Raw genomic sequence first — 26481 nt, forward strand, 5'->3', positions numbered from 1 at the left:
TAGTGCCTCAGCTCATAAGATGGGTGGAAATGTGAGAGACCAAAGGAGAATTGTCTCCCAGTGCTAATCTTTGTGTTAAAACCTGTTTGATTACATATATAGAGAAAATTCTAGTATCCTAGGTACACAAAAGGAAAAAACCTTAAAAAAATTGCATTTGAATAAATTTTTAAAAATTTAGATAAGTTTCTTTGTAATAACATACAAATTTGACTGGTAACATTATCATTTTGATGTAATCTTTTATTTCCTTGCATCAAGATGTGTGTAATTTGTCCCACACAGAGAAAGGTAATGGGCAGAGCCACTTGTTGATTAAAAGGCGATTCATTTAGGATGTCATGTGAAAACACATTTTCTTTTTTTTTTTTTTGGTAGTAAACAGTTACAATTTGAGGTAAGAGATTATTACTATGATTTTTTTAAGCCACTACATTGTACAATAATTGACATAATTTATTTATGAAACCATTGAATGTATTCATATAGTTGAAAATACATTTTCTAATAGAATGTTCAATGCAACAAATATTTGCGTGAAGGTAATAGTTTATTAACTTCTAAGCCGTATAATCGTTAACAGCTTAAAGAACTCAGCATAATGAAGTTTATTAGCTTTCTAAATTCAGGTAGTCCTGTAGACGAGCAGGAATTAGAAGTGAAAATATTCCATTTGGGAGCATATTGTTGGTTAATAGTTGAGCTCTGATGGTCAGTCTACAAAGATGTACTAGTTCACATGGATCTTTGTATCTTGTTGAAGGAATGTAATCCAACCAATTCGAAATAATTGGACGTCTTCCTAAACTCAGCTGTGTCTGAAGAAAAGGGAAATATTTTACTTTTATAATATTAATCGTTGGATTAGTCTGAATTACTAATATTTCTATTTAAATTCAGAAAACAGATCTTAAATTTTTATATCTTTATAACTTTTTTTCCCAAAGCACTTTTACCTGAGGCATGTAGTATATTCTCACAGTGATACGTAAAACTTAAATAATATATCTAAAGACACAAAGCAAATTATGAGGGTAAGTCAAAAAGTGTTGTTACAAAATCATTTAAACCTTTATTAAACAAAAATATCAAAATATGAAGCTATTATTTCTCGACATATCCTCTATCTAGGTCTATACACTTCTGAACGTGGTATTTCCATCTCTCTTGGGTTTCTGGGAACCCTTCCCTGAAGAATTCTGCAGTTTTGGCATCCTTGAGGGACTCAAATCGTGTTCCTTTTAAATGGTCTTTGAGTTTTGGGAACAAAAAGAAATCTGAAGGGGCAAAGTCAGGGCTGTAGGGTGGATGGGGTAAGGTTTCCCAATGAAATTCTTGTAGGACCACCCTTGGTACTCTCAAAGAATGAGCAAGCGCAGTGTCATGATGGAAAAAAAAAATTCCTTGGCGCAACTCTCCTGGCCTTTTCTCACCAACGCAGTTTTCAGTTTTCTTAAAACTTCTTCAGAATAAGCCCCTGTGATCATCCTGTGTCTTTCAAGAAAATCTATCAAGATTCTCCCTTTGGGATCCCCCAAAACAGTCACCATAACCTTCTAAGTGGTATTCTCTTGGCTCATCTTTGAGTTCTTCCTGACCCTCCTTAAAACGCTTGATCCATATAAAACTGTTGTTTTACGAGGGACAATATTTCCATAAACTTGTTGCAAAGCTTCAATGATTTGGAAAGATGTCTAATTGAATTTTTTAAAAACTTTGGTATTAGCCTGACCTCAAAATATTTTTTTCCATGGCACAAAAAGCATCCTTTTTTTTTTTTTTAAGTGTCCTTTTTTTGGGGAAAAAAAAGTGAGACTAAGACAAGTACATTACTGAGAGAACTTGTCGGCAGCCATCGGCTGATCGCAGAGAAGTGTTAAAACACATTTTGTTTGGAATAAACCTGTGCAGGTATGAAACCCTAGTAGCAGTACTTTTTGACTTACTCTCGTATTTCTTATAACTCAATCTGGGTACGTTTTAAGTTTTAGATGGTTCATACACTTAAGTTTTATCACTTTCTTCTTCTATAGTAGTAGTTGTCAACCTGGGCTATACTCTGGAATTATCTGGGGAACCTTAAAAAATACTAGTGCCCAGGTTCTACTCCAGAGATTTGATTCAATTAGCTTGGGGTTGGATATGAATAGCATAAATTCTAAAAGTTCCCCAGGTGATCCCAACCATTGTAGAGTTAAACATCATACAGCCGAGCCACAAGAAAACATAATGGGAGGTCTGTCCAAATGAAAGATACCTTTCTAAGTTTCTTATGGTACCTTTTAAAAGATTTAATTCCAGAGGCTAAATGTTATTAGGTTGACTTGGGAGCAAAGGGAGTTGGTGTATTAGAGATGTTTGTCCAATAGAACCTATATTCTACAGGCAACATGACACTTTCGCTCTAAGTGATTTATAATTTATTCGATCAACATATACTATTGAAAGAATATCTAGTATATGCTCAGCACTCTGTTAGGATGTGCAAAATGCAGTCTCTGTGCTCACAAGCCCGTGATCTATACGTAAAGATATCTAAACACATATAAAATATATGTGGTGTGATAGAGTCGCTATGAGTCGGAATCGACTCGACGGCACTGGGTGCAGGGTTATGATAGGGGAAGCTGCTGGAAGGCATGGAAATCCAAAGCAGAGGCATTTAAAGTGATCTTTAAGCCAGTTTTTATGCTACCCCTCACATTATTGCTTAATGCTACTTTAGCTTATTAAACTGCAATTGGTTGGAACTCAGGTATAAATTCTTTGCCACTCAGGCAAGTGATTTTGGTCAACTCACTTTATACTAGCACTTCTCCATTGTGGATGTACCTCTGGAATAGCATTCATGGAACTGGTTGAGAATTTATATGTTTTGTAGTAATTGTGCAGGACCAATACACTAGATCTGTCCAAGTACAAGCAAATTACTCAAGATGCAAGTTTTTTTTTTTTTTAAGTAGGCTGGCAAAATAATTTGACCAATTTGCTTTCTTAAATTTTGCCCAGACATGGATGATTGATACTTATTTTTGAAGCTTAAAAAACAAAACAAAAAAATCAGCAGAATTTGATCCCTTCTAACAAAATAAATAAATAAATAATAAAAATAATTTTTTTTTTTAAGATTATTTCTGAAGATATATCTTTAAAGATTAGGAGAATTGCTGGATTCCTTGGCAGTTTGGTTTAGATTTTTAGGTGTAGTTTTCTCCTGATTAAGCAGACCTATTTCTTGCTACTGGTGGACATGGTACAACTGCAGTTCATTTTGACAGGATGAACATGCTCTACATGGTCTATTTTTTCTCTAAAATTGGTTTATTCCAAAAACCTTCTCAAGGAAAAGCTCTTTGAATCTTGGAGGGATAGACATTTTTAATTGAATAAATATTTTAAGCCTTTATTTTGTGTATTTATGTATGCTTAAAATCATTTGGGGATTTTGAAGGAGAAAAATCTTTTTCTTGATATTTGATCGTATTTGTGAGGAGAAATGATACTCTCATTTTGAAATATTACGTTGGAAAGGAGGTTTGTTAAATTTTTAATTTTTTTTTTCTAAGAGCCATGGAAGTCTTAATAAGCAGGGTTGCTATGAGTTGCAATTGACTCAACAGCAGTGGGTTTGGTTTTTAGTTTTTATTATGTAATTAGAATGTAATAATTACATACATATACTTAATATGTACTAAAGTAAAATATGCATTTAGCTTAACAGTTATCTCATATTTAGAAGATAAACAATTATGAAATAAAGAACTAATGTTTGAGATAATTTGAACTTTGTCATTTTTAATTCATAAGTATATAGTCAATGATTAATTTGTCGCTGGATGTAATCCATCAATAAAAAATTAACTTTATTCCTGCCTTCACAATTTTATCTTAAAATTGATCAGTATTTGAGCCCAAACCTAAAGAAAAATATTTTACTTACCTCTATTTCCCTTACTGAAATGACAGAAAGCACTCTGGTACATAGCAGTAAACATGTTTTGGCATCTTCCTGGATGTCTACCAATTCATGATCAACCATTATTCTCACTCTTGAAGGATACAGCAATATTGTTAACACAATGTTGATAGGATTTTTTTCTCTTTCTAAGATCCCATATTGCAGGAGTATTTTCAAGATATTGGACTGTCTTGTCTGAGCTACATAAAGGAGAGGCGTGATGCCACTTAGTGGGCTTGGGCAGTACACTGGTGTGAAAGTTCTGTGAATCAAACAAAATAAAAATTCATTGAAGATAGAATTAAGACACATGGTAAACACTTGTCTTAACGGTAATTGAAAAATAATAGCATTGTCTTAAATACTCAATGTCTTAGGTGATTTTCAATGTAACTTTACCTTTGTATGTATCTTACAAAGAGTTCTCCACTCTATGAATCTAGGCCAACCCAGAGGTCAAAACTTAAGAAAACACTTACTATACAGCTAAACATTCTTTACATTTGTAAAAACAAGTAGAAAAAAAAAAAAGATTTATGATATGTGAAAAGCATTTACTTTTAATAATAGCAATTCTATGTTTCTCATTTGAGAAACCCATACTGATTAGGACCAGATTTATAAAACTGATGTAGCTCTGTGAAATCTAAAATAAAAAACGAGGAAAGAACACATATTTATATGAACTAAGCAAAAAATATATATATATACATATGTTTATATATATACATATATATTTATTTTTTGCTTAGTTCTTTTTGGTCATGTATCAGACTTGAATTTGAATTGAGTTTGAATATTTGATTAAAAAAAAAGAGTAAGTACAACTACCTTGATTCTGGGTTTTTTTTTTTTTTCATAATATTAGAATTGATGTTCATGGGATTAAAAAGTATACATTATGGTGAGGGAATTTTTGGGTATCTCAAGGGCAGAATTTTATTTTCCTTCTTTAGGGAAGTTTTGAGGCTCCTCTGAAATCTTTTATTCTCTAGTGCAGAACAATGGTTTTATTTCCCAAGTTTTATATAGTGCATGCAACTGTTTTATTTAATAGACACACTTATATTTGCTATTGAATTGGTCTCTGTAAATGGATAGAACATGGTAGAACCAACCACAGGGGATTTTATAATAGTAAGCTTTTATTCAGCCAATTAAACATAACTTTTAGGACTGAAGAAAGGGGAATTTATTCATGGTCCTTGTCTGTGGAATTTTCCTGACTTGCCTAATAAAATACTAATGTATTCTGCAGATCAGCAGAGTATAAGTTTTGGTTTTGGACAACTATACAGAGAAAGGCAAGACTTATTTAAGGATAACTAATATTATACTTCATTAAGAAGGGGGAGGCAGCATGGTATATAAACAATGGAGACTTGGAGGTTCCAGGTTTTCCTCAGACTAGCTGTGAGGGAGCCCTGGTGGCACAAATGGTTAAGCGCTTGGCTGCTAACTGAAATATTGGTGGTTCATACCCACCCAGCAGCTCCATGGGAGAAAGACCTAGTGATCTGCTTCTGTAAAGACTGCAGCCAAGAAAACCCTATAGGGTAGTTCTACTCTGTCACATGGGGTTGCCATGAATCAAAAACAACCCAACGGCACCTAACAACAACAAACTACCTGTGTGATCTTGTGCAAGTAGACCTCTCTGAGTTCAATTTCCTCATGTATTACTTATTCATTTGCTCATTCATTCACTAAGTAATTTATTTAGCACTTGCTCATCCAGAGATGAAAGATACAGTCCTTGGTCTCAAGATGGTTTTAGTCCATTAAGGAAAACAGACAAGTAATTCAGTAAATACAAGGTGATAATTGCTATGATAGAAGCATGCTTGGGGCACTACAGAAGCATTGAGGAGGGGCACTTAACTGAAACAGTCACTGCCTGTCGAATATCCTGGAGCTAAGACCTGAAGTTCTAGTAGGTGTTTGCCAAAAAGAAGATTGGAAAGAATGTTTCAGACACAAGCATAAACCAACATTAGCGGACTGTTATACCGGAACTAATTATATAAAATGAATCTTTTGCAGTAGATGAGTTGTTTTTGAACTGTTTTTATCTGAAGAATCCTGTAAAACTGAGAAAAGATCCTCTCTGGCTGAAGTGGATTTGGAAGTCCTAGATGCCCCCTCTCTACTGGTTTCCTTGTCAGGGGCTCCAAAGAATACAGTTCCAAAATTACTAGACTACCTAGGTCATCTCCAAGGCTTTAAAAAGCTCTGAAATGCTAGAATATTTTGATTTTTAAAAATAGCGTATTGCACAAAAAGACCAGACTTATTGGTCTGACAGAGACCAGAGAAACCATGAAAGTATGGCCCCTGGACACCCTTTTAACTCAGTACTGAAGTCACTCCTGAGGTTCACCCTTCAGCCAAAGGTTAGGGCCATAAAAAAAAAAACAAAATAATACACGTAGCTCAGCTATGTACGTGAGACTAAATGGGCACACCAGCCCAGGGGCAAGGATGAAAAGGCAGGATGGGACAGGAAAGCTGAATGAACCCAAGATAGAGAAGGGGAGAGTGCTGACAAGTCACGGGGTTGGCCACCAATGTCACAAAACAATTTGTGTATTAATTGTTTAATGAGAAACTAATTTTCTCTGTAAACCTTCACCTAAAGCACACACACACACAAAGTTGTGTTATAGTGCAGAGTATCATATTAGATAGATAGGTATATATATATATATATAATCTTTCCTGAAATCATCTCCAGAGTAGTATTGCCCTGGACTCTCAACTTTTTCACAAATAGTTCTACACATTCAAAACTGAACTCCTAAATGACTACTTCTGCATTTCCTGTCCTGCTTATTAGCACTTAGTTTCCCAAGTCACCACTGCATCCAGATCTTTCACATTTCTTCACTTTGGATATGTTCTTCTCTTCCCTTTTCAATTCTGGGGCAAGTCTTGCTCAACGATAAGATACTGTTCAACTTATAAGGTCCTTTGCCTTCACTCTTTTCTGAAGCTTTCTTTGATTACTCTGATGTTTTTTCCTCATGAGACTTTACATATCTCAGCTAAACCCTTATCATTCAGGACAACTTGCTTAACATCACTCATCTTTAATTTTCTCATCTTCAAAATAAACAGGGGAGCAAGATAATCTATAAAAATTTAAGCTCCACAGAGGTAGGAATTTTTGTCTTTTTAGTTCACTACTATATCCTCAAGTGCCTAACAATGCTTTGCCCATAATAGGGACTCAAATATTTATTCATTGACATTTTAACTATCATTTTGAATTAATATTAATAAATATTGATATGCCCTGAAAGTTATTCTGTGATCTTCAGGCCTAAGATTTTCAGTTATGTGGACTCATTTAAATTTTTCAAAAGTAATCTAATTTATTCATCTTGCTAGCTCTTAAGGAGATATTTGGCTTACAAGTCTTACAGATATGAGAATTCAGGGGAATTAAGAGGACAAAATATGCCACAAGTGGTAGTTGTTAAGATTTTGAGATATTAGTTGATTCTAAGACTGACATTACATTTAGAAGATATTTTGTATAAAAGATGCTAAGAACATAACTCAAGCTCAAATAGGTTTAAAACGAGATTTAAAAGTCTAATCTGTACCCAAATGACATATGATTAATCCTCATGTTTAAAGAGCATGCTACTATAAACCAAAATTTGCTTAATCTGTACTGACAGTTAATTATAACAGTACTTATATGGATGGAGTGAGGCAAGCAAAGCAAGAATCACTTTTTAAATGTGAGGTTAATGAACTGAACCCTCTGTATCAGAGAACCTGTCATATATGCTTATGAAATGGGGCATAATATTTCCATATAGACATGCAGAAAATGATTCAGTTTTGTAGCTATGATAATTATTTCTAAAATTTTTCTACCCTTTCCCCTTAGGTTTCTGGCTGTCAAATTCAAAATATGCTTTTCCATAATAATTTTATCTCTGTGATATTCAATACAGTTGACTGTCTTGAACTTCAACTACTGTCCATCTATTTATTCAACAAGTATTTATTGAATATGTATTATATGCCAGGCACTGTTTTAGGTGCTTGAGGTACATCAGTGAAGAAGACAAAGACTCTTGCTATCTTGTGAGGAATGACAGCAAATATGCGATCAACATAGCAAACAAATTTCACAGTATGTTGGACTGTAATGGGTACTAACTAAAAAACAAAAAGTAAAGTAGGATAAAAAGTATGGAAGTACTGGGGGTGGGACATTTTCCAATTTTAAATAGAATGTTAGGAGAGAGTCTTACTAAAGAGGAGATATTTGGTCAAAAACTAGGAGTTGAGAAGTTGACCATTTGGATATTTAAAGGCCCTAAGGCAGGTGGTTTGTGGTTTGAACTCCCCAGAGGCACCTCAGAAGACAGGCCTGGTGATATGCTTCTAAAAGATCACAGCCTTGAAAACCATATGGAGCAGTTCTAGTCTGCACACACAGGGTTGCTGTGAGTCAGAATCAACTCATCAGCAACTACCAACAACGACAACAAAGCAGGAGTGTGCCTAGAGTGGTGAAGGAAGAGTTATGAAGCTAGTATGGTTGAAAGGGTGGAAGAGGTGGGGAGTAGCAGGAAATGAGGACAGAAGTAATGAAATGCCACATCATTCAGAGCCTTGTAGGTCATGTGTGGGAATTTTGCCTTTTACTCTAAATGGTATGGAGGAGCCATTGGAGATTTTGAGTAGGAAAGTGACATGATACCACTGTTTAAAATCATTCTGGCTGCTATGTTGAGAATGTGTTACAAGATAGAAGGAGGGAAACCACTTAGCTTGGAACCGGGTGACAGCAGTGGAAGTGGTTAGATTCTGCATCAAGTTTGAAGGTAGAACCAGTATACTTCCTGACAGATTGGATGTGAGATGTATGAGAAAAAGAGACTTCGAGAACGACACCAGAGTTTTGGCCTGAGCACTAGACAAATGGGGTTTTCCTTAAAAAAGCAAGGGGAGGGAAGGAGTAACAGGTAGTGTAGGTTTTAGGGGAAGGGGAAGGAATTCATGGTGAGTTTGAGATTTCTATTATTAGACATTCAAGTGAGGATGTTGAATTGGTGGTCAGATGTATAAGTCTGTTGTTTAGAAAAGAGGGCTAGATGGGAGATAAAAAATTGAGAATCATCAGCATGTAGGTTGTACTTAAAGCCATGATACCAAGGAAGAGAGTTCAGAGAGAGAAGAGGATCAAAGACTTAACCCTGGTTCACTCTTGGGATGAAACAGATTTATAATTTTTTGAGACATCTGTGATATATCTACATGGAGAAACCCAGTAGGCAATGATATATGCTAGTTTTCTCAGAGGAAGATTTAAATTCCTAGGAATAGAGGATTACCTAGGGAGGGAGAAAACTTGAGAGGTAAGGGGGCTCAAACCAATCTAAATTTAGAGTGAGGGTTATAGGAGGAATTTGGAAAGGGGCATCTTATTTTCATTCCCTTAGAGCTTTAGTAGGGCTTGGCAATTCATAGGTGCTTGATAATTGTTGGTTTAAAAAAAAATTGAGATTATCTGTTAGTCAATTAATTTATAATCTCAATTTTTTTAAACCAACAATTATTGAGCATCTACAAGTGCCAAGCACTATTAAAGCTCTAAGGGAATGAGATTATCTGTTAGTCAATTAATTTAAGGAGCCCTGGTGGCATAGTCATTAAGAGCTTGACTGCTAACCAAAAGGTCGGCAGTTCAAATCCACCAGTCACTCCTTGGAAACTCTATGGGGGCAGTTCTACACTGTCCTGTAGAGTTGCTATGAGTCAAGTTTGCTTTAGTAAGAAGAAGAATATACCATGGACTGCCGAAAGAATGAATAAATCTGTCTTGGAAGAAGTACAGCCAGAATAATCCTTAGAAACGAAGATGGCAAGACTTTGTCTCAAATACTTTGGACATGTTATCAGGAGGGACCATTCCCTGGAGAAGGACATCATGCTTTGTAGAGAGTCAGCAAAAAAGAGGAAGACCCTCAATAAGATGGATTGACACAGTGGCTACAACAATGGGCTCAAACATAGCTGAGGATGGTACAGGACTGGGCAGTGTTTCATTCTGTTGTGCTTAGGGTCACTGTGAGTCAGAACCAACTCGCTGGCATCTAACATCAACAACAATGAAGTAGAAAAATAACTGCAAAATGTATAGATTGTTTGCTATGAGTCAGACACTGTGGAATACTTTAGATCTTTTAACATTATTAATCCTCATAGCCTTTTGAGGTAGTTATTGTTCTCATTTTTCAGAAGAGAAAATTGAAGTTTAAAAATGTTCAGTAATTTTCTTGAAATTTTAAGTAATTTTGGACTGAGGTTCAAACACAGGAGGCCTGTGTCCAGGACCAATGACACTACTCTTATTACTTATTTTACTGTTTTATAGAAAGCCAGTAATAAAATTAGAGTCACTGAAGGAAAAAGTACTCCCATTTCCATTACCAAATGTATTCTTAAAGACATAAAGAAGGGTAACTTGTTTTGAAAGATGAGGTGAGATCATGTATACAAATTTTTTTAATGCAAGGTAGTAATGTTGTGAAGAGTCTGGGGAAGGAGAGTTACTTCTATCCAGGAGAAATAGGGATGAATTTTGAAGGATGAATATAGAAGTTAGACAGATAAAAATAGGACAATGTTATTTCAAGAAGAGGAAATAGGCCTGTATGGAGGAACAACACACAGTTAAATTTAGAATATTAAAAAGTAGTTTTTTGAGAATCTACGCATTATCTTATTTAATCGTCACAACAATCCAATTTAATTGTTCCTTGTTGTAAAAGTGAGAAATTTGATGTCCAGAAAAGTTAAATAACTTGTCAAATTCATGCAACTGGTAAAATTAGTATTTAAATGCAGACACGTCTGACTCTAGCTCTTCATCTTTTTACAATATCACCCTAGCATTGGCATAGGATACATGAAAGGGAGGTGGTAAGAGAGAAGGCTGAAAGGAGGTGATTTTAACCAAATTGTAAAGGGCCTTGAATGTAAGCTAAGGAGATTAGACTTTACTTAGAAGACAGTGAGAAGCTGCTGAGGAAATCTGAGGCTGGAGGTTCTGGGGGCTGCGGGGGTGGCATGGTGGTAGAGAGAAATTAGTTCTACCCCCAAAACTATCAAATAAGCATATGAGCTAGTAAGCACACTATACTTGCTCTGCAGATTCAACTTCAAGCAACTCCGTAACCATCTTCCCACTTTCAGATTGCTGTCCGAAACTTTCCTGTGTGGAAATTCTGGAGCTGCCATTGTACCTGGCATGTTCCTATAGTACTAACTGCTTTCCCTGCCTTTAATCATAGGGAGCAGAGCTGTGGTGGTTCAGTGATATAATTCTCGCCTTCTGTTTGGGAGACCCAGGTTTGATTCCGGGTTGTTGCACTTCATGTGCAGCCACCACCCATCAGTGGCGGCTCGTGTGTTGCTATGATGCTGAACAGGTTTCAGCGGAGCTTCGACGCTAAGATGGAGTAGACCTGGCAATCTGCTTCTGAAAAATCAGGCAGTGAAAACCCTATGGATCACAAAAGCCTGATCCCTTGTACATGGGGTTGCCGTGAATTGGGGACAGGTTCGACGACAGCTAACAACAACAGTAATAATACAGAAATCATCAAACAGGGTTATGTATAGGAGTGACCAAAGAATGCTGCTGCTGTAGAAATAAAGAGCAAGAGATGAAACAAGGTGTTCATTATGGGTACATAATAACCCAAAAACCCTACATAATAGCAGTGTTCAAATATGTGCATGTGGAAGAGACAGTAAGTGGACGTTGTTCTCTATAGCCTCAGGGAGGAGTGTTGGAGAATTGGATGCAGATTTCAGCTCACTCTGAGAAAGAGGTATCTAATAAAGCTGTATAAAATTTACTTCTTCATTTAATAAAATCTTGACTGAGCACTTACTCTGTAGTTCTAGGCACTGAGTATTCAATAGTGAACAAATAGTCAAGATTTCTGCTTTCCCAGAGATTACTTTCTAATAAGGGTAGATAATGAACAAATGAATGAAAAAATGGACACCGAAAAAACAGATAGTGACCAGTGCTGGGCAGAGAATTAAAATAGAGTGCTGTGATAATGACTATGTAACTTCTTTAGATTGGGTGGCCAGAGAAGACCTTTCTGAAGAGGTGACATTTATACTGTGATCTAGCTGATAAGAACAAGCTAGGAAGATTTGCGTAAAGAGATATTCAGGCAGAGGGAATAGTTGCTAAAAAGGCTCTAGAGCAGGAATGAACTTGAAGATGTTCAAGAAGCAGAAAGATCTGTGTGACTGGAATAGAATGTTTAAGGGAGAGGGTAACATGAGACTGGCTTTTAGAGAGAAATTCAGGGGCTGGATCATGTAGGGTTTTTAAAAAAGAGGTATTGAGTTTGAATTTTACTCCAATTATAGTGGGAAAATTTTGGAGAGTTTTAATCAGGAGCGATTTTTAAAATGTCACTCACACTTCTGTGTCAAGAATAGATTAAGGGGGTTGGGAAGGAAGAGTAGAAGTTGGGAGACTAGTTAGGAGTCGGTTGCAGTTGTCTAGGCAAGAGGTGATTATGGCTTCACCTAAGTTAGAAATGGAGGAGATGAAAAGAAGTGGACAGATTTGGGGTATGTTTTAGAGGTAAGATTGGAAGGACATGCTGATGTGTTGGTGAAGGAAAGAGAAGAATGAAGTAGAAAACCTAGATCTCTGGTTTGAGCAACAGGAGTTGCTAATCAGGTGGGGAATTCAGAAGAACTGGCAGGGAAAAGGGTAAGTTAAATCAATACTCTGTTTTGTCTCTGTTAAGTTTGGGCTGCTATGTGAGATGACGGCTAGACAGCCAAATATAGGACAAGTCTGGAACTCAGAGGAGAGGTCAGGGCTGGAAATAAAGATTTGGGAGTCACTGGTGTATATATGTATGTATATATATACGTATATATGTGTGTGTATATATGTATATATATGTGTGTGTATATATGTATATATGTGTGTGTGTATATGTATATATATGTGTGTGTGTGTGTGTATATATATATATATATATATATAAAACCCTGGTGGCGTAGTGGTTAAGTGCTACGGCTACTAACCAAAAGGTCAGCAGTTTGAATCCACCAGGCACTCCTTGCAAACTCTATGGGGCAGTTCTACTCTGTCCTATAGGGTCGCTATGAGTCAAAATCGACTCGACGGCAGTGGGTTTGGTTTGGTTTTATATATATACATATATATATACACACACACACACACACACAGAGTCATCCAATTCCCTGTGGATACTGAGGGATGGCTGTATATATATATATACATATATATATATACACACACACATATATATATACATGTGTATATGCATATATGATGGAAACTGGTGGCGTAGTGGTTTAGAGCTATGGCTGCTAACCAAAAAAGTCAGCAGTTTGAATCCACCTAGGTGCTCCTTGGAAACCATATGGGGCAGATATACTCTGTCTTATAGGGTCGCTATGAGTTAGAATCGACTAGACGGCAATAGGTATGATATGTATATATGTATGTGTGCACACATGCACACACACACAGTCATCCCTATATACAGTTATCCCTCAGTATCCATATGGTTCCAGGACCCCCACGGATACCAAAATCTGCAGATGCTCAAGTCCCTTATATAAAATGGCATAGTATTTGCATATAACCTACGCACATCCTCCCTTATACTTTAAATCATCTCTAGATTGCTTATAATAACTAACACAATGTAAATATTATGTAAATAGTTGTTTCTTCACAACTGAAGACTTGCTCTAGAAGGTAGCCTTTCTCTTTTATGAGTTTCTTGAGCTCATGCCGATGGCAATTCTCCCGTATCTTTCAGTTCTTCAGGCTGTGGCACTTTCCATAGCTAGCCAGACATCCCTCACTAGACTTCAACTCCTTCCCCTTGTTCTCCTCAACCCCCTCACACTTAGTCTTTTAGGGATTGTTCTGACTACTTAATTGCTTTTTAGGAGCCACTTTTTCGACAAAAAAAAAAAGGATACATATAAGTAGTGAACAAACGAGAGGCAAGGTGAACAATGCTCAACCAACCAGTGCTGGAGAGAGCCTGGGTATCTGTGAAATGGCAAGAGGCTACACCAGGCTATGCCTATATCACTTCGTCCTCCAAAATTCAGTGTAGTGCTTGGTGTGCAGCAAATTCAAGTTTTGCTTTTTGGAACTTTCTTTTTTTTTTAAATATTTTTAATCCATGGTTGGTTGAATCCGTGCATGTGGAACACACGTATACGGAGGGCCAACTGTGTGAGTGAGTGTGTGTGTGTGTATGTGTGTGTATCTCTAGTGATTGCAGCAGTACATCAACAGGGGACCTCCAGAAGCTCAAGCTGGATTCAGAAGAGAACTTGGAATGAGGGATATCATTGTTGATGTCAAATGGATCTTGGCTGAAAGCAGAAAATACCACAAAGATGTTTACCTGTGTTTTATTGACTATGCAAAGGCATTTGACTTTGTGGATCTTAACAAATTATGGATAACATTGTGAAGAATGGGAATTCCAGAACACTTAATTGTGCTCATGAGGAGCCTATATATAGACCAAGAGGCAAAGGAATATTGCGTGGTTTAAGATCAGGAAAGGTGTGGGTAGGGGTAGTATCCTCCACCATACTTATTCAATCTGCATGCTGAGCAAATAATCTGAAAAACTGGACTATATGAAGAAGAATGGGGCATCAGGATTGGAGGAAGACTCATTAACAACCTGCGGTATGCAGATGACACAACCTTGCTTGCTGAAAGTCAAGAGGACTTGAAGCACCTACTGATGAAGTGTAAAGATGACAGCCTTCAGTATGGATTACACCGCAACATAAAGAAAACAAAAATCCTCACAACTAGACTAAAAAGCAGTACCATGATAAATGGAGAAAAGATTGAAGTTGTCAAGGATTTTCATTTTACTTGGATCCACAATCAACACTCAGGGAAGGAGCAGTCAAGAAACCAAATGACATATTGCATTGGGCAAATATGCTGCAAAAGACCTCTTTAAAGTGTTAAAGGATAAAATTGTCACTTTAAGGACTAAGGGGTGCCTGTCGCAAGCCATGGTGTTTTCAGTCACCTCGTATGAGCTGGACAATGAATAAGGAAGACAGAAGAAGAATTGATGCCTTTAAATTATAGTGTTGGTGAAAAAATATTGAATATACTATGGGCTGCCAGAAGAATGAACAAATTTGTCTCGGAAGAAGTGTAGCCAGAATGTTCCTTAGAAGAAAGTGTGGTGAGACTTTGTCTCAGGTACTTTGGATATGTTATCAGAAGGGACCAATCCCTAGAGAAGGACATCATGCTTAGTAAAGTAGAAGGCCAGTGAAAAAGAGGAAGACTGTTGTCATGGATTGCATTGTGTCCCCCCAAAATATGTGTCAACTTGCCTAGGACATAATTTTCACTATTTTTCACTATTGTGTAGTTATCTTCCATTTTGTGATATGATGTAATTGTCCTACATGTTGTAAATCCAAATCTCTGCCTGTGGTTAATGAGACAAGTTTAGGTTATGTTAAAGATTAGGGTGGGATGCAACACCCTTACTCAGGTGACAGCCCTGATCCAACGTAAGAGGCGTTTCCCTGGAGTGTGGCCTGCATCAACTTTTATCTTACAAGAGATAAAAGGAGAGAGAAGTGACAAAGAGACAGGGACTTCAGAACCACCACGAAAGAAGAGCCAGGACCAGAGCATGTCATTTGGATCTGGGGACCCTGTGCTGAGAACCTGCTAGACCCAGGGGAAGATTAAGACAAGGATATTCAAAAGAGAGATAGAAAGCCTTCCTCTATAGCTGGTACCCTGAATTTGGACTTATAGCCTCTTAAACTGTGAGACCACAGTGCGTCTGTCAGTTTGTTGTACTATGATGGTTTGAGTGTTGCTATGAAACTGGAAGGTTTGTCACCAGTATTTCAAATACCAGCAGGGTCATCCATGATGGACAGGTTTCAGCAGAGCTTCCAGACTAATACAGACTAAGAAGGACCTGGCAGTTTACTTCCGAAAACATTGGGTAGTGAAAACCTTATGAATACCAGTGGAACATTGTCTGATATGGTGCCAGAAGATGAGCCCCTCAGGTTGGAAGGCACTCATAATATGGCTGGGGAAGAGCTGCCTCCTTAAAGTAGAGTCAACCTTAATGATGTGGATGGAGTCAAGCTTTCAGGACTTCATTTGCTGATGTGGCACAACTCAAAATCAGAAGAAACAGCTTGAAACATCCATTAATAATGGGAATGTGAACTGTATGAAATATGAATCTAGAAAAATTGGAAATCATTAAACATGAAACGGAACACATAAACATTGATATCCTAGGCATTAGTGAGCTGAAATGAACTGGAATTGGCCATTTTGAATCAGACAAACACACGGTCTCCTATGCTGGAAATGACAAATTGAAGAGGAATGGCATGTCATTCATCATCAAAAAGAACATTTCAAGATCTATCCTGAAGTACAATGCTGTCAGTGATAGAATAATATCTATACACCTACAAGGAAGACCAGTTAAAATGACTATTATTCAAATTTATACATCAATCACTAAGGCCAAAGATGAAGAAATTGAAGATTTTTACCAATTTCTGCAGTCTGAAATTGATCAAACATGCTATCCAATGCATTGATAATTACTGGTGATTGGAATGTGAAAGTTGGAAATGAAGAAGGGTCGGTAGTTGGAAAATATGGTCTTGGTGATAGAAATGACACCAGAGATCACATGATAGAATTTTGCAAGACCAACAACTTCTCCATTGCAAATACAAATTTTTCAACAACGTAAACGGTAACTATACACATGGACCTCCCCAGATGGAATACACAACACCTTAGGCTGGGCTCTCTAGAGAAACAAAACCAGTGAAGTGTATGAATATATACATATATATAGAAAGAGAGAGAAATAGAGAGAGATTTATATCAAGGAAATGGTTGACACAGTTTTTAGAGGCTATAATGTCCCAGATCCGTAAGGCAGGAAAAAGGCTTCTCCTGACTTATGTAGCCACAGAGACTGGTGAACCCAAGATCAGCAGACCAGAAAACAAGGCTGTTGCAGGCTTCTCCCGATTCATGAAGCAGCAGGGGCTTGCAAACCCAAGATCAGCAGGCGGGAGAGCAGGGCTGTTGCTTACAGGCTGTGAAAACTGATGAATCTCAAGATCTGCAGGCAAGCTGCCAGCTCAAATCCCAAGAACCGGAGGTCAGACAAACAGGAAGCAGTTGCAGAATCCAGAGAGGGCAAAAGCCAGAATGTCCACTTACATTTGGATGCAGGCCACAGGCCCAAGGAAATTCCCTCTCAGCTAATTGGCTTCTCATAGCAGATCCCATCCTGGGGGTGATCACATATAAACACTGAGATCGTGGCCCAGCCAAGATGACACACAATCTTAACCATCACAGCCCACTCCTTGTCAACTTGACTCCTGTACACATCCCCCGAAACATACATAATCTCTGAATAAAGACAATTACAAAGTCATAATTTGCCTAATGTGATACAACCAACATGCGTACAACTGAAAATGAACTAGCCCCATTTAAAACTTATATTTTATAAGTGAAGAAAACAAAAATATTTGATGCTCACATACAAAGCAAAAATACTCGTAACAATTACAATCCTTATTTCTGCAACTGGTCCTGTGGCCATAACTGGTATTTAGAACTACCTTCTTCACAACCCATTCTGTATTCCGTTTGCCCTCAGCAAGGACCTCAGCTGGTTATGGTCCTTTGCCTGGTGGGGTGACCCAAACGTTCATTCCTGAAGGGTCTGGGCCATTAGTAGTCATGTCAGAATTGGGTTGCTGTAGTTTTCCATTGACTTTAATCACAGGGCATGATAGTACTAAGAGACACCCTAAGAGATCTCCTGCATTCCAGACATACTCTTCTTTATCTCCATCATGTAATATCAATCCAATTTTCTCTTGGTAATCAGAATCAATCACACCAGCCAGTATGGTATCTCCCTTTGCCCATTGATTCTGAGGCATAAGGAGCCAGGGGGCATTCTTAGCTTCCAGTTCAATGGAATCAATGATGTGTTTCCAGGTGGGAGCATTCCTCCCTTTGGAACTAAGACCTCTAGACCTGAGGAGCATAAGGTAGCAGGGACGGCAAGCAAAAATGTTGCAAGTGAGTCCCTAGGTGTAATAGTGAGTGGTGCCATTCCCATTTCTACCCCTTGACTTCTGGACCAATGAATCCTAGCTATGGGAGATTTCATATATTGAACACTGGTTTAGAGCATATACATTCTCCTGGAGAACATTGCCCCAACCCTGCAAGGTATTGCCACCTCGCTGGCACTGTAATTGTGTCTTTAAGAGGCCATTCCATTGTTATATCAAGCCAGCTGCTTCAGGATGATGGGAAACATGGTAAGACTAGTGAATTCCATGAGCATGGGCCCACTGCTACACTTCATTTGCTGTGAAGTGAGTCCCTTGAACAGAGGCAATGCTGTGTGGGATGCCAGAAGGTGAATAAGGCATTCTGTAAGTCCACAGATGGTAGTTTTGGCAGAAGCACCGTGTGCAGAGAAGGCAAATCCATATCCATAGTATCCGTCTATTACACAGTAAGAACAAAACGCTGCACTTTCCACGATGAAAGTGGTCCAATGTAATCAACTTGCCACCAGGTTGCTGGCTGAACACCTTGAGGAATTGTGCCATATTAAGAACTCAGTGTTGTCTCTGCTGCTGGCTGATTGGGCACTCAGCACTGGCTGGAGCCAAGTCGGCCTTGATGAGTGGAAGTCTATGTTGCTGGGCCCATGCATAACCTCCATTCCTGCCACCATGGCTGCTTTGTTCATGAGCCCATTGAGCAATGATGGGAGTAAAAAAAAAAAAAAAAAAAGATGGGAGTAGCTAGGGAAAAAAGGATGACTGGTTTCCACAGAATGCATCCTCCTATCCACTTGGTTGTTAAAATTCTTCTCTGCTGAGGTCATCCTTTGGTGAACACTCACATGATACACAAATATCTTCACTTCTTCGGCCCATTCAGCAAGGTCTATCCACATTCCTTTTCCCCATAAATCCTTGTCTCCAATTTTTCAAACATGTTCCTTCGAGGTTCCTGATCATCCAGCCAAACCACTGGACACAGCCCATGAATCAGTATACAGTCACACATCTGGCCATTTCTCCTTCCAAGCAAAGTGAACAACCAGGTGCACTGCTTGACGTTCTGCCCATTGGGAAGATTTCCCTTCACCACTGTCTTTCAGGGAGTTTCCAGAAATGGGCTGTAGTGCTGCTGCTGTCCACTTTCAAGTGGTGCCTGCATATCATGCAGAACCATCTGTACACCAGGTCTGAGTTTTCTTCAGTCGACTGATAAGGAACTCCCTATGAGGCCATAGGTACAAACTGGGAGATGGAAGACAATGTGACAGAAGTGGAAACCATGGACATTTGGGCTACATCCTCATGCACCTTACTTGTGCCTTCAAGTCCTTCTTGGGCTCGATCTCGTATATACCACTTCAATTTAATGATGGAGTGTTGCTGTCCATGTCCAAATTTATGACTCTGGGGGCCAGACGACACCGAGTTCATGACGGTCAGCTCAGGCTGCATGTTGACTTGGTGTCCCATGGTTTGGGGCTCCCTTCACAAATTTGTTCCTCACTGATATGGTGAAAAGTGTGTCCTCCGAGCACTCCGTTTGTAAGTCTGTGGGTCTAACCTGATAAACTCACTCTAGCATGCAATTTCCCTCAGCCTCTGGATATCTTCTTCTACAGTGTACAGGCAGGTTTGGTATTTCAACTTGATTTAGTGTAGGCCACCATGCAATCCATGCTTCAATAACCCAACCAAATAAACCATTAGATCCTTTACTAACTTCTCGAGCTGAAACACTGAATGAAGAATCTGTACCTAGTGAGCCTGTATCAATAAACTCAGACTGATCCATCTTTATGTCCCTTGTACCATTACCCCCACACCCTTATTAGCCATTCCCACACATGTACCCCAGGTTTCTGTTTGTACATATTAGAAAAGTCAAGCAGTTCTTTCGGGGTGTAGCATAGCTCCTCCTGAGTTACTGTTTGTACTTCATCTTTTGGAGCTCGCTGGGGCTTAGGTTTAGTTATAAGTCTAGAAGCCAAAATCAGTGGGGAAATGTTTTGAGAACATTCAGCATTGCCTTGTAAAGCATCTGTTTCAGGCGATGTCCCAGGCAATGACTCGTGCAAAGGCACTTTAGACGAAGCTGGGTTAATCTCATTAGATGGAATTGGAGGGGCTAATGGTTCTGTTGGCAGGAGTGATTAAATGGAATTTAGGGGCTCAGTGTTTCCAGCTTTCTGATTCTCTGCCCATATGTCCCCATCCCAGATTTCAGGATCGCAATTCTTCCCAATCAATGCCTTCACTTTAACTTCAGACACCTCAATGTTGGCAGCAGAGTTGGTGTAATTCAGCTGCTCTTACAGTAAGACTCTTGGTTTGGTTTTTGGCAATATCAGCTGTGTTACTACAAGAAATAAGGCTTTTTCTTTCAAGGCACTAGTGGAAATGTTGAGGTTGTTTATGGATTGCTTTAACTTTGACCCTAGAGGTCCTCTCTTTTTTTCACCAGTTCATCTAGCAAAAGTAGGACCAACCAACCAGCTTTCTTATACTTCTTGTTATGACAAAATTGTAGAAAGGTATCTTTCATGCAATCATCCAGTGCCTCACCTTTCCCCATTACCTGATCTATTGGTGGTGATATTTTGCATATTTGAATTGCCACCTCATGCCATGGATTAGCAGTGCCCTCTTTACTACTGGAAACAGAGTCATCAGCATCTTTAAGACTAACCAGACCTGAGAACCAATTTAGAGAATTCATACTTAGAATTTTGTTTCTCTAGAACCCCTCTTGATACCAAATGTCTTAGGCTGGGTTCTCTAGAGAAGCAAAACCAGTAAAGCATATCGATATTTATCTATATAGAGAGATTTATATCAAGGAAATGGCTTGTATGATTTTTGGAGGCTGTAACGTCTCAAGTCCGTGAGGCAGTAAAAAGGCTTCTCCTGACTCATGTGGATGCCGGGGCTGACAAACTCAAGATTGGTAGGCTGGAAAGCAAGGCTATTGCTGGCTTCTCCTGACTCACATAACCACAGGAGCTGGCAAACCCAAGATCGGCAGGCCGGGGAGCAGGGCTGCTGCTTACAGGCTGTGAAGATCGATAAATCTCAAGATTGGCAGGCAAGACTTCAAGCAAGCTGCCATCTCAAATCCCAAGGACTGGAGGTCAGATGAACAGGAGCCAGCTGCAGAATCTGCAACAAGCAAAAGCCCCAGCAAGGCAAGCAGGAAGAGTCAGGTGGCAGAGGGTGGAGAGATGAAGGCTGAAGGGGGTAATGAGCTGCCATAGACCCTGCACCCAAGGCACCAGATCCCATTATGGTGGTGATCACATATCAAACCTCAATAGGAAAGTGATCACAACATTATACAACTGCTAAAAGACAGAACCATGGTCCAGCCGAGTTGATACACAATCTTAACCACCACACACAGGAATCAAATCTACTAGATATGTGGAAAGAGATGATGGAAAAGTTCAATATCATCAGTCAGAACAAGGCCAAGGGCTGACTATGGAACAGACCATCACTTGCTCATATGCAAGTTCAAATTGAAGTTGAAGAAAATCAGAACAAGTCTTTGAGAGCCAAAGTATGACCTTGAGTATATACCACCTGAATTTAAAGATTATCTCAAGAATAGATTTGATTCATTGAACACTAATGAACAAAGACCAGATGAGTTATTGAATGACATCAAGGACATCATGCATGAAGAAAGCAAGAACTCATTAAAAAGAAAGAAAAGACCAAAATGGATATCAGGAGAGTCTTTGAAAGTTGGTCTTGAATACAGAGTAGCTAAAGCAAAAGAAAGAAATGATTATGTAGAAGAGCTGAACAGAAGTATTCAAAGGGCTGCTCAAGAAGACAAAGTAAATTATTATAATGAAATGTGCAAAGATCTGGAATTAGAAAACCAAAAGGGAAGAAAACCCTCGGTATTTCTCAAGCTGAAAGAACTGAAATAAAAATTCAAGTCTTGAGGTGTAATATGGAAGAATTCTATGGAGAATATATTAAACGATGCAGGAGCATTAAAAGATGATGGAAGAAATACAGTAACTGAACCAAAAAGAATTGGTAAATGTTCAGCCATTTCAGGAGGGAGCATATGATCAGGAACCGATGGTATTGAAGGAAGAAGTCCAAGCTGCTCTGAAGACATTGGCGAAAAACAAGGCTCCAGGAATTGACAGAATACCAACTGAGATGTTTCAACAGCCCTGGAAGCACTCAACTCGTCTATCCCAAGAAATTTGGAAGACAACTACCTGGCCAAATGACTAGAAGAGATCTTTATTTGTGCCCATTCCAAATAAAGAGATCCAACAGAATTGAAAGATTATTGAACTATACCATTAACATTACACACAAGTAAAATTTTGCTGATGACCATTCAAAAACGATTATAGTAGCACATCAACTAGGAACTACCAGAAATTCAAGCAGCATTCAGAAGAGGACTCGAAATAAGTGGTAGCATTGCTGATGTCAGATGGATCATGGCTGAAAGCAGAGAATACCACAAAGATGTTTACTTGTGTTTTATTGACTACACAAAGGCATTCGACTGTACGGATCATAACAAATTTTGGATAACATTGGGAAGAATGGGAATTCCGGAATACTTAATTGTGCTCATGAGGAATTTGTACATAGACCAAGAGGCAGCCATTCAAACAGAAAAGGGGATACGGCATGGTTTAAAGTCAGGAAAGGTGTGTGTCAGGGTTGTACCATTTCACTGTATTTACTCAATCTGTATGCTGAGCAAATAATCCAAGAAGCTGAGCTACATGAAGAATGTGGCATCAGGATTGGGGGAAGATTCATTAATAGCCTGTGATATGCAGATGACACAACCTTGCTTGCTGAAAGCGAGGAGGATGTTAAGCACTTACTGACGAAGATCAAAGATTGCAGCCTTCTGTATGGATTACTTTCAACATAAAGAAAACGAAAATCCTAACAATGGGACCAACAGCAAACATCACTATAAATGGAGAAAAGATTGATGTTGGCAAGGATTTCATTTTACCTGGATTCATAATCAACGCTCATTGAAGCAGCAGTCAAGAAATTCAATGATGCATTGCATAGGGCAAATGTGTTGCAAAAGACCTCTTTAAAGTGTTAAAGGGTAATGTTGTCACTTTAAAGACTAAGGTGCACCTGACCTAAGCCATGGTGTTTTCAATCACCTCATAAGCATGTGAAAGCTGGACAATAAATAAGGAAGACAGAGGAAGAATTGGTACCTTTAAATTATAGTGCTGGTGAAAAATATTGAATATACTATTGGCTGCCAGAAGAATGAACAAATTTGTCTTGGAAAAAGTACACCCAGAATGCTCATTAGAAGCAGGGACGGTGAGACTTTGTCTCACATGCTTTGGACATGTTCTCAGTAGGGACCAGTCCCTGGAGAAGGACATCACGCTTGGTAAAATAGAGGTTCAGCAAAAATGAGGAAGACCCTCAATAAGCTAGATTAGCACACTGGCTGCAACAATGGGCTCAAACATGGCAACGATTGTGAGGATGGCTCAGGACCAGGTGGTGTTTCCTTCTGTTGTACATAGGGTTTCTATGAGTTGGAATAGACTCAATGGCACCTAATAACAACAAATTGTGAGAGAATAAATTTCTGTTTTTTAAAACCCATCTACTTGTGATATTTCTATTATAGCAGCACCTAATAACTAAGACAACCTTCAATGAGATGGATTGACACAACAGCTAAAACAATGGGCTCAAGCATAGCAAAATTGTGAGAATGTTGCAGGACCGGGTAGTGTTTCGTTCTGTTGTACATAGGGTCACTGTGAGTCAGAACCAGCTCAATGGCACCTAACAACAACAATATATCTATATCTATACGTCTGTATATTTGTACCTGTATCTATATCTCATATATCTGTACCTCATAATCTATATCTAATGTATCTATATCTCATGTAACTATAACTCATATGTTATCTAAATCTCATACATTATATCTCATATATCTATATGTCATATCTATATCTCATATATTATTTATAATCTCAATATCATCTGAAAACCCTGGTGGTACAATGGTTAAGAGCTACAGCTGCTAACCAAAAAGTCCGCAGTTCAAATCCACTAGATATATCATCTATATCTCATATATCCATATCTATGATATTTAAAGTCATGAGACTATAAAAAATCTTTGAGGGAAAGTGTATAGCTAGAAAAGAGAAGAGTCCCCAGGGCAAAGAAATAGTTACCAGGAAATAGTTAACTCATTACTGCTAGTGAGGTCAAGCTGAGACCAGGTGTACATCAGCCACTGATTATCTACAAGAGGTTGTTGTCTAGGGTGAAGTTTCGCTAATGAATTCTTGGGCTCCATCCAAATCTAAAATTCTACAATTCTAGGCAAATGTATAGAGACTGAAGTTTTATTAGGGGTTACCAGGTGTGGGAGGGAGGTGGGAAGGGAGGGTCACTGCTTAGGAAGCATTGAGTTTATGTTCATGATGACGGAAAATTTCTCAACAATTAGTGGCGATGGTTGTACAACATGATTAATGTCATTGGTATCACTAAATTGTACAAATGAAAAATGTTGAATTGGCAATTGTATTATCTATTTTTTCACAATGAAAAATTTTATGATTCTGAAAGTTTCAAAAGATGTTGTAAATAGAATTGGCTTGTAATGAGTTTCACTTTCTAGATGCATTGAATGAAAATTTATTAATTTTAATGCAGATTTTTCTTTCTCTTTTAGGGGTAGGCAGTGTTGCAAATGTGCCATTGAGAGTCACTTAAGACAGTTGTCAGTGGCACTCTATTATATCCCACTGTGTGGTTCTCTTTCTTTTATTTTCATTTCCCCCTCAATCCTTACATTTTTACCTCTTTTTATTTGTCCTTCCTCCGTTTAGCTCCATTTTTCTTTGCCATGGGTCTGCCAGGGATACTCACAGGCTAATTACTTAGCTGAGCTAGTGGCACTCAGAGTTAGAAGCTGCTGATCTCTGCTATAGTTGAAAATATAACGGTATTTAAAACAACCAGAAAGTGTTGTTTGTGGTTTTATTTATCGACATTTCCAGATCACAGCTATCAGTTCATGTACTTGGGTGATCGTTTAGGAAAGCAACCCAGTCCTCTCCAGAGAAAGCAACTCTGCTTCAGCAGAACCTAAATTGGTTTAGTCTTTAACTGATCTTGTCTGTCTTGTTTTTCACTAGATACAAGCTCCTATTATTGTGTCTAGTACAGTGCCTGCTACATAGTAAGGTGCTCAAGAATACTTTGTTGAATGAACAAATGCACATCTGTTCTAATTAGACTAATACCTGTAACCACAGAGTAAATTGGAATTAGTACAAAACTAGGTAGAATCTATATTATGGACTCCACAAAGAGGTCACATTGGAGATTTATTTTCATAAGATCCCCAATAATATTCATTAGCTAAATTCACATGTTCAGACTATGTGAAAACTTGATTTTATAACAGACAGAATGCAGTACTTGGCTTTCATTGTGCTTAATTCTGAAGAATTTGGAGTCAAATATATCAAAGTTTAACACAGAGAATTACTGAGTTTAATAAGTATTACTACTTAGTGAAGATTTGTGTTTATTCTCAATTGTACTTTAAAAGTCAACTATGTACATACTACAGATATGCAGTCAATATTTTCAAAAAGAAGAGATCACAGTGTTACATAAAAGCATCTCATGCTAACATGTGAGCTGTATAGAACAGAACCACTAGTAATTTACTGGTACATACTAGGTAAAAAAATTATTGAATAAATAATGAAGGAATGAAAGAATGAACAAATAAGTCAGAATTTCTTATCCATCTCTAGCCACTATGCAAATTCATTTTAGAAAAAAAAGTAATGTAATTTCCTAAAGATAAAATTTTCTTTTTTGGTGAAAAACATAATATGAAATTATTACCTCCATATTAGTGCCAGGTTACAACTTCTGTCTTGAACATAGTCTTTTGTCTTCTTCAGAAGCAATTCCACAAATTCAGGATTACCTTTTCTGGCGAAAACCCAGTACAGAATTGTATTCACACATATTTCGGTAAATTCAAGATTAAAATTCAGTTCAAAACGGTATCCTGATTTTTCCACAAATGCAATATAATCTGTGAGTAGTATGTCAAACCCCTCCAAGTCGACGTACCTCAGAATCTTTGCCAGTGTCCTGTAAATTCTAGGTTCATAACAGTGATATCCCCACTGACCCAAAAATTGCAAGGAGGGTCTTTTAACAATTTTGTCAATAAGATTGCAGAATATATTGCTTCTTGAACAAGAAGTCTTACGACATAATTTAGAAGACTTACTCAT

The 26481-nt window shown here is 38.1% G+C and overlaps 1 protein-coding gene across 1 annotated transcript; it reads right to left on the reverse strand.

Moving 5' to 3' along the window:
* Positions 1 to 611: 611 nt before the first annotated feature.
* ASB17 (ankyrin repeat and SOCS box containing 17) lies at positions 612 to 26481 on the reverse strand. The gene is made up of 3 exons (XM_003411226.3): positions 26081 to 26481; positions 3941 to 4220; positions 612 to 818 (listed from the first exon to the last, which is right to left on the reverse strand). The coding sequence occupies exons 1-3, from the start codon at positions 26479 to 26481 to the stop codon at positions 612 to 614; spliced, it is 888 nt and encodes a 295-aa protein (XP_003411274.1).

This window comes from Loxodonta africana, chromosome 3 (assembly GCF_030014295.1).
Source record: "Loxodonta africana isolate mLoxAfr1 chromosome 3, mLoxAfr1.hap2, whole genome shotgun sequence".
Taxonomy (NCBI): domain Eukaryota; kingdom Metazoa; phylum Chordata; class Mammalia; order Proboscidea; family Elephantidae; genus Loxodonta; species Loxodonta africana.